Raw genomic sequence first — 9,999 nt, forward strand, 5'->3', positions numbered from 1 at the left:
AGAGGTTGAAGTCTGAGATTTCCCCTGGAGGTCTTCTTAACCTTAGAGTCTCTATGATGAGTACTGTGGGGGTGTTGGAACCACCATTTCTGATCCCGCAGGATGCCATCTGTTTGCACCAGCACATCCGCTGATGAGTGGTCACAAAATCAGCAGGGTCGGCCTGGGGCACCTGGCTCCATCCCTGGGGTCTGCATGCTAAGAAGGCTCTCCCGGATGTCTGCGATGGGGTCCCACAGCAGCATGTTTATGTCTCTGGAGGGAGTGTGGGCATCAAGCGCCCAGGCAGAGATACTGTGTTGTCAGGGCCTGCTTTAGTGCATGCATAATTCACTCCACTGCCAGTTTCTCAGCTTCTCTCTGTCGCCACATCATCACCAAGGCAAGCCACCATCATCCTTGGCCTGGACGGCTTGCCTCTTTACTGTCCTCTTACAGTCTGTCCTCCATGTGGCAGTCAGAGGGACCCTTGAAAACCCAAACCCTATCACTAAACACTTTTACACAACACCTTAGAGTGGCTTTCATGACCCGTAGCGTAAGCTCCTCCCCATAGTCCCCCAGACCCTCGTGGCTGGCCCTGCCCATCTGGGCAATTCCCACCCCCCAGACCCCTCACTCCCGATGCTCAGCGGCAGCCTCTGAGCTGTGCCCCAATCACCCAGGCTTGCTCCTTTCAGTTGATATTCTGCCTGGCGGACATGCTCTTTCTAGGTCCCCATGTGCCTGGCTTGTCCTTGTCATTCAGATTTCAGCCTGACTATCAGCTCTTGGGAGAGGCCTTTCTTCATCAACTTCCTGGAAAACCACTGTCTCTGGATCACATGCCCCATTTATCAGGTCAGAGCCTCATCACAGTTTCAAACTATCTGAGTGATGTGTATTTGCTGCCGATGTGACTATTCACACTACATATAAGCTCAGGAGGGAGGACAGGGATGGCCTTTTCACCACCATGTGCCTCCTCAGTACCAGCAACAGTGTACAATGTGCAGCACAGATGCCAGGCATCATCTGCAGAATGAGCGTGAGAACATATGCTCACCAAGCCTCCGCTCTGCCAGATACGGGGCTAAGTCCTGCAGACACAGAGGACCAGCAGTCCCTGACTTCCACAGCCTCTGTCCTGGGGCCCAAACAGATACCCAAGATAGCAGTGTGGTGATAGGGTCACCATGACACCAGCCTTCCTCCCTAAGCTGTTAAGTGCAGCTAATTGCTATTGACCAGACGCAAGAAAACACCACCTTCCTTGTGAAGTAAGGCTGTCCCTGAGTGCCCAGTCTGGAATTCCCCAGACAGACCATCTTGGGGTGGGTGGAGATCTCTACCAGCACAGCTTCGATGTCTGTGACACCCAGAAGGCACAGGACTGAAACGTGCTTAATTTCTAATGACTGGGACACACAGAAAAAGATGAATCCAGAGGCCAACAGCAGAGAAGCAGGCTGGGATGGCATTTTCAGTGGCCAGCCCTCCCTCTAGCCCAGCTGGCTCTGTCTGGTGCCAGCTGACCACCATTCCTGTGGCTTTACGCCTGCAGTTACAGGAAGAGACTTCCCAGGACCTTATACCATGGCCTAAGCAACAAAAAACGTGGCCTACCCTTCTTAGGAGGAAAAAGTATGCTCTGACTATATGAGTAATACCAACAGCACTTTGAAAGGCTGAGGTGGAAGGATTGCTTGAGCCCTGGAATTTGAGACCAGCCTAGGCAATATAGTGAGTGAGACCCCATCTCTACAAATAATAATTTAAAAATTAGGTGATGTACACCTGGTAGTCCCAGCTACTTGGGAGACTGAGGTTGGAGGATTACTTGAGCCTGGGAGGTCAAGGTGAGCCATGATTGTGCCAGTCTGGGTGACAGAGCAAGACCAGTCTGGGTGACAGAGCAAGACCCTATCTCAAAAAAATAAAAAAAATAAAGGAATAATACATCACTGACACTGACTGGGGGCCTCCTGAGGGCCAGCCCTCTGAGAAGCACTGAACTCATGTTTGCTCTTTTAATCTTCACATCAACATGGTAAAGTAGTTACTATTATGGTTCCCTTTTACAGATGAGGAAACTGAGGCACAGAGATGCTGGTAACCTGCCCAAGGACACACAGCTTATAAGAGATAGGGTTGTGATTGGAACCCAGGCAGTTTGATTGAAAGCCTTTGACAAAATGTCTACTGTATAGTAAGATGGGGATGTTCAGAAGAGGGACTAGGGCTGTAGGTGAAAAAAGAAATCTGGCTTCTGTTACCTAATTGTCAATGAGCATATCTTGATAAGTCACCCTAATGAGGTTATCTCTAAAACTCCACTCATGCAGTTGAGTGCCTGTTATCAGCTCATGACCTATGTGGGGCCAATCTGTCCCACATCTATTTTCAAGTCCTTCCAGCTTTGAGAGGAAAAGCAGAACGTACATGCTGAGGAGAGAGCCTGGAGCTGGCACTGAGGGAGGGCGTCTGAGTGGGGCTGGTAGCCACAGCTGCCCATTTAGGGAGGTGGGGAGGTCAGAGGTGCTGCCCGGCTGCTTTGAACATCCATGCGGGTATCCGGCTGCAAGGGCAGGGCAAGTGCTCAGGCCCAGGCCATTGGGAGGATGCAAGTCCCCAGAGTCTGCTCAAGTGGCAGTGGGTCTGACCCAAGCCAGCAGTCTCTGGATAGGGAGACTGTCACAAGATTCTGGCTGGCACCAGGAGACGCCGCGCTGGCTTGTCCCTGACCATCAAGCCAAGCTGCTCATTTGTGGCAGAGGGGAATGCAGGGTCGTCAGGTGCCCTCTGTGGGTTTGACAAAATGATCTGATCCCACATGCCATGGGGCAGCAAGTCCTCAAGCCACCAGCAGTGTGGTGGTCCTAGGGAGGGCCTGTTCCCTTCTCAAAAGTTACTTTGTTGCTACCCAGAGCAACCTACAGATGCAATCCCCATCAAAACACCAATGACATTCTTTGCAGAAATAGAAAAAAAAATCCTAAAATTTGGAACCACAAAGGACCCTGAATAGCCAAAGCCATCTTGAGCAAAAAGAACAATGCTGGAGGCATCACATTACCAGACTTCAAAATATACTACAAAGCGATACTAACCAAAACAGCATGGTACTGGCATAAAACAGACACATTTTTCTCCAAGAAAACACCAAATGGTAGATGACACCATGGCAGCAGGAGGGTCCAGAGGCCTGGAATGGGAAACCATGGAAGCTTTGCCAGCAGTTTCTGGGGGGCTAGGATTGTGGCCGTAGTCAGGGCAGGGGCCGAGGCTGCAGGGAGCTCTCAGAGGCAAGGCCCAGGCCAAGGAGTGGATGCCTGTCACCAAGCTGGGCTGCCTGGTCAAGGACATGAAGATCAAGTCCCTGGAGGAGATCTATCTCTTCTCCCTGCCCATCAAGTAGTCTGAGATCATTGACTTTTTCCTGGGGACCTCTCTTAAAGATGAGGTTTTAAAGATTATGCCAGTGCAGAAGCAGACCTGCCCCAGCCAGTGCAGCAGGTTCAAGGCGTTTGTTGCCATCAGGGATTACAATGGCCGCGTCAGTCTGGGTGTTACGTGCTCCAAGGAAGCAGCCACTGCTGTCAGAGGGATCATCATCCTGGCTACGCTCTCCATTGTCCCGTGCAGAGAGGCTACTGGGGGACCACGATCGTAAGCCCCACACTGTCCCTTGCAAGGTGACAGGCTGCTGCAGCTCCGTGCTGCTGTACCTTATCCCTGCACCCAGAGGCACTGGCATCCTCTTGGCCTCTGTGCCCAAGAAGATGCTGCTGATGTCCGGTATTGACAACCGCTACACCTCAGCCAGGAGCCGCACTGCCACTCTGGGCAACTTTGCCAAGGCCACCTTTGATGCCATCTCTAAGACCTATAGCTACCTGCCCCCTGACCTCTGGGAGGAGACTGTATTCACCAAGTCTTCCTCTCAGGAATTCACTGACCATTTTGTCAAGACCCACACTCTCTGTGTGAAAGACCCAGGCTGCAGCTGTGGCTGCAACACAGGGTTGGTTTTTTTTTTGTTTTGTTTTGTTTTGAAATGGGGCCTTGCTCTGTAACCCAGGCTGGAATGCAGTGGTGCGATCCTGGCTCACTGCAACCTCCGCTACCTGGGTTCACATGATCCTCCTGCCTCAGCCTCCCGAGTAGCTGGGACTACAGGCGCATGCCACCATGCCTGGTTAATTTTTTGTATTTTTAGTAGAGACACGGTTTCACCAGTGTTGGCCAGGCTGCTCCCAAACTCCTGACCTCAGGTGATCTGCCCACCTTGCCTTCCCAAAGTAACACAGGGTTTTTATACAAGAAAAATAAAGTGAATTAAGCCTGTTTAAAACAAACAAAAAAACAAAAAAACAGATACATAAATCAATGAAACAGAGAACTCAGAAATTAATCTATATATTTACAGCCGACTGATTTTTGACAGAGGCGCCAGGAACACTCACTGGGAAAAAGACAGTCTCTTCAATAAATTGTGCTGGGAAAACTGGATATCCATATGCAGAAGAATGAAACTAGATCCCCACCGCTCACCCTATACAAAAATCAACTAAACATGTAAGACCTGAAACTGGCCGGGCACAGTGGCTCATGCCTGTAATCCCAGCACTTTGGGAGGCCGAGACAGGCAGATCACTTGAGCTCATGAGTTTGAGACCAGCCTGGGCAACATGGCAAAGCCCCAACTCTCTATAAAAAATACAAAAATTAGCTGGGCATGGTGGTATGTGCCTATAGTCCCGGCTACTCAGGACGCTGAGGTGGGAGGATGGCTTGAGCCCAGGAGGCGGAGGTTGTAGTGAGCTGAAATTACACCACTGCACTCCAGCCTGAGCGATAGAGCCAGACTTTGTCTCAGGAAAAAAAAAAAGAAAGAAAGAAAGAAAGAAAAAAAAGACCTGAAACTATAAAATGACCAGAAGAAAACAGGAGAAATGCTTTAGGACATTGAACTGGGAAAAAAATTTATGAATAAGACCTCAAGAGCACAGACAACAAAAGCAAAAATAAATAAATGGGAATATATCAAACTATAAATCTTCTGCACAGCAAATGAAACAACAGAGTGAAAAGACACCCTACACAGTGAGAGAGAATATTTGCAAACTACTTATCTGACAAGGGTATTAATATCCAGAATATACAAGGAACTCTAACATCTCAACAGCAAAAAAACAAACAATTCAATTAAAAACATCTGAACAGATGTTTCTCAAAAGAAGACATACAAATGGCCAACAAATACATTTAAAAATCTTCAGCATCACTAGTTATCAGGGATATGCAAATGAGAACCAGAATGAGGCATCATCTCACCCCACTTAGGATGATAATTATCAAAAAGACAAAAAATAACATGCTGGTGAGGATCCAAAGAAAAAGGAACTCTTATATACTGTTAGTAAGAATGTAAACTAGGACAGCCACTGGGGAGAACACTGTGGAGGGCCCCCAGAAACTACAAACAGAACTATCACATGATCCAGCAATCTCACTACTGAGCATTTATCCAAAGGAAAGGAAATCACTATATTGCAAAGATATCTAAACCCATGTTTATTGCAGCACTGTTTGCAATAGCAAGATACATAATCCACCTAGGTGTCCAACAACAGATGACTGGATAAAGAAAATGTGGTACATATACACAATGGAATACTATTCAACCATAAAAAAGAATGAAATCATGTCATTCATGGCAACATGGATGGAACTGGAGAACATTATGTTAAGTGAAATAAGCCAGGAACAGAAAGTTAAACACCTCATATTCTCACTCATATGCAGAAGCTAAAAAAGTTGATCTCATAGAAGTAAAAAGAAGAACAGAGGCTTCTAGAGACTGGGAAGGGTAGGGGGATGAAGGAATAGGGACAGATTTGTTAAAGGATATACCAAATTACAGCTAGATAGGAGGAATAAGTTCTAGTGTTCTTTTTTTTTTTTTTTTTTTTTGAGACGGAGTCTGGCTCTGTCGCCCAGGCTGGAGTGCAGTGGCCAGATCTCAGCTCACTGCAAGCTCCACCTCCTGGGTTCAGGCCATTCTCCTGCCTCAGCCTCCTGAGTAGCTGGGACTACAGGCACCCGCCACCTCGCCCCGCTAGTTTTTTTTTTTTTTTGTATTTTTTTGGTAGAGACGGGATTTCACCGTGTTAACCAAGATGGTCTCGATCTCCTGACCTCGTGATCCGCCCGTCTCAGCCTCCCAAAGTGCTGGGATTACAGGCTTGAGCCACCGCGCCCAGCCAGTTCTCGTGTTCTATACCACTATAGGATGACTATAGTTGACAATAATGTATTATAGTTTCAAATAGCTAGAAGTAAGATATTGAATGTTCTCAACACAAAGAAATGATAAATGTTTGAGACAGAAATGCTAATACCCTGGTCTGATCACTATATATGATAAGTGTGGAAACATCAGTATGTACCCCATCAATATGAACAATTATTAGTCAATTTTTTTTAATGCCATTTTTTTTTTTTTTTTCTGAGGTGGAGTTTCACTTTAGCTGCCCAGGCTGGAGTGCAAGGGTGTGATCTTGGCTCACTGCAACCTTGGCCTCCTGGGTTCAAGTTATCCTCCTGCCTTAGCCTCCCGAGTAGCTGGGATTACAGGTGCCCACCATCACACCCAGCTAATTTTTGTATTTTTAGTAGAGATGGGGTTTCACCATATTGGCCAGGCTAGTCTTGAACTCCTGACTTCAGGTGATCTGCCCACCTCAGCCTCCCAAAGTGCTGGGATTACAGGCATGAGCCACTGCGCCTGGCCAATGCCAACACTGTTTAAACAAAGAAGTTGCTTTGAAAGAAGTGTGTCTTTACAGCCACAAGGACCACAGAGCAGGGCAACAGCTCAAAAAAGATTCAGGAATACCTGTTAGCACAGTCCCTGCCTCCACCCTAGGCTTTCAACTTGCAGAAACTGGAGAGGGATCTGGAATATTCTACCCATAAAAACTATTCTAAGAGGGAAAATAGAAGTAGCCACCACTCTAGGCCACCCAAAGTCCAGAAACAACTTGTAACTTACATCTCAAAATAATTCCCTTAAACCCAGTTTCCTTTTGTTTGCATTTTACAAATGTCACACTGTTTTTCATAACCAATTCTAATCATGTATCTTTCTAAGCAGACTTCAGTTTCTGTTGCTTCTCACAGCTTTTGCAGCTGTTTTCTACATATTCAAACTCTGAGGGGGATGATTTCTCTGCCTGGCTAAAAGCTCCACTATGACCCACTTTTTAGAATGAAGGATGAAAACCTTTTCGTGATGGGTTGACACTGTGGTTGTAGTTATCTCTAAAATAACCAGAACACTCGTTTCTAAGCACACTGCCAACGCTCACTGAAAACAGGCTTTACACACCTTTGAACCATTCCCAGAGCCTGGCCTGGGACCTTGTGCACACATGGAAAGAACTTAATGATTTCTTGACATTTCTCCCTTGTGACTGTGCTAATTGGTCCCCCAGACACCCCATTCCACATATCAGCTAAACTGGCTTTTCCCACTGGGATTCTGTGGAAAATCAGCATCCCACAAGACATTAACAGGCATTACTCTGAAGTCTGTGGCCAAAAAAGTTGAAAAACCAAGAGACAAAGCTTAAAGGGTTTATTTTCCACAGGACTTTGTAGAGCCTCTGGAATACTTTGTGCTCTGCAAATCTTCAGGAGGGGCCTAGGGGGTGCTGGCTTTCCCAAATGTGTTTGACCAAAGAATACTTTTTTTGGTAGAAATATTAACATCTTAAGATTCCACAGAACATGTTTTAGAGATCATTAAGTTAACTGCTACTACAGGAAAGAACAAAAAGCGTACACTCCACTTGCAAGTCCTCCCTGCAATACAGAGCATTCACGTGCTCTTCCTTACCAAACGCCTCTGCTTCAAGGTGGAAGCAACTGCTTACTGAGTGCTTCAGTGGCCTTGCCCTGCTCTGGGCATTTCAACCATCCCAGGCAACAACAGCCACAGTGTCAACACCTGCAACCAGTGAGGCCTATTAGAGGGTGGTTGTTTCTAACAACTTTTTACAAAACAGCAAAGTCAGGAACAGGAGAAGGCAGAAGGAGACCCCAGATGGAATCCATGGTTTGGTTTTGTTGACATGAGTGGCGGTGGAGAGACAACTGTGGGGTGAACACCCATCAGTTTATAGGGCCTGCTGTCTTCAAGGCAGCCTCAAGACCCTCAGCCAGTCTCATGCTTCCACCCAGCAGGCAGAGGTTTTGGGCAAGTCAGACTTGAGAGTAACTGAGAGAGAAGCATTGTGAGAACAGATGTCCTGGGTGAGGTGCCCCCTGGACAGCCATCTGCCTTCACCCTGGAGGAAACATGCTTCCAGCGGGGACTGCAAAGTAATACCCTGGTTGGTCCTTTCCCCTCAACACCTGCCCTGCACGGTTGGGGAGGCAGCTGTCACACATGAATTCACAGATGAATCGGCAGAGTGTGCTGATACAAAGGTGAGCTCTGCTCTGAGTGTGGCCTGCACAGCCAGGGGACTTCGAAATGCTCCTTTTCTATTCAGCTCTCTTTGTGTTCAGGGTGTAATGACACACATGTTCTCATTGGATTCTTTTCACTCACCAGCTTTTTGTCAATAAAGATACGATTGTTAATGCTGTCGGGGCATCGCACGACATCCACCTCCTGAAGATTGACAATCGAGAAGGTGAGCTGGTGACCAGAATCAATTCCTGGTGTACACGTTTAGTAGACAAGGTGAGTCAATGCCAAGCCATCCTAGCAGGTTGGGCAAATTTTTCTAGCTGACATGGAAATCCTCCCTAGGTAGTGGATAGAATTCTCATTAAGGAATGAAATGAAAGAAGAAATAAAATTAAGGATTATAGAACTCCACACTGAAGACAAGGTTGCCCAGAGACTTTAAAACCCATGGGCTTCGGTCAGGCATGGTGGCTCAAGCCTGTAATCCCAGCACTTTGGGAGGCCGAGGCAGGCAGATCGCGAGGTCAGGAGATCAAGAACATCCTGGCTAACACGGTGAAACCCCGTCTCTACTAAAAATACAAAAAACTAGCTGGGCATGGTGGCGGGCACCTATAGTCCCAGCTACTTGGGAGGCTGAGGCAGGAGAATGGTGTGAACCTGGGAGGTGGAGCTTGCAGTGAGCCAAGGTCATGCTACTGCACTCCGGCCTGGGTGACAAAGTGAGACTCCAGCTCAAAAAAAAAAAAAAAAAAAAAAAACACAAAACCCATGGGTTTCATCATTTTCATAACTCCTACTTCAAATACACAGAGATCAGCAGAACCTGGGGAGGCACCGAAGCAAATGAGGAGGTTTGCAGATCTCAAGGAACTATTTTCCCCTTCCCTCAAACTGGACTCAGTGAAAGATGTTAACCAATGATCTGATGTAAGGAATCGGGCTTTGGTTTCCCTCCTCAGATTCACAAGGATGAGATCATGAGGAACCGCAAGCGCGTGAAGGAGATCAATCAGTACATCGACCACATGCAGAGTGAACTGGACAACCTGGAATATGGCGACATCCTAGACTAGATGAGTGTCAGCCACAGGAGCTTCTTCAAAACATAGCACCAGCCCCAACCAAGAGAAGGAAGTGCACATGCCTCACCGAGCACCTCGGGAGAGTTGCTGGGCATCTCTCCACTACGATCCCCCACACCATTCTTGCCCCACCCCTGGAAAAACTTCCAAAAGTAGAGAAAATAAAGGACTCACGTCACATTTCCCCTATTCATTAAAAAAAAAAAAATCAGCTGGGCACTGTGGCTCACGCCTGTAATCCCAGCACTTTGGGAGGCCGAGGCATGCAGATCATGAGGTCAGGAGTTCAAGACCAGCCTGACCAACATGGTGAAACCTCGTCTCTACTAAAAATACAAAAATTAGCCGGACATGGTAGCGTGTGCCTGTAGTCCCAGCTACTCAGGAGGCTGAGACAGGACAATCGCTTGAACCTGGGAGGTGGAGGTTTCAGTGAGCCAAGATGGCATCACT

At 47.3% G+C, this 9,999-nt stretch overlaps 1 protein-coding gene across 1 annotated transcript in view; it reads left to right on the forward strand.

Moving 5' to 3' along the window:
* DRC3 (dynein regulatory complex subunit 3) overlaps positions 1-9,740 on the forward strand; it is a 49,523-nt gene extending 39,783 nt beyond the window's left edge. The window contains exons 13-14 of the mRNA XM_023191739.1: positions 8,603-8,734; positions 9,424-9,740. Of these exons, the coding sequence (XP_023047507.1) occupies positions 8,603-8,734; positions 9,424-9,537 (246 nt within the window). The 3' untranslated portion in view covers positions 9,538-9,740. The remainder of the gene's footprint in view (positions 1-8,602; positions 8,735-9,423) is intronic.
* The last annotated feature ends 259 nt before the right edge of the window (positions 9,741-9,999 follow it).

Source organism: Piliocolobus tephrosceles, chromosome 16 (assembly GCF_002776525.5).
Source record: "Piliocolobus tephrosceles isolate RC106 chromosome 16, ASM277652v3, whole genome shotgun sequence".
Classification (NCBI taxonomy): domain Eukaryota; kingdom Metazoa; phylum Chordata; class Mammalia; order Primates; family Cercopithecidae; genus Piliocolobus; species Piliocolobus tephrosceles.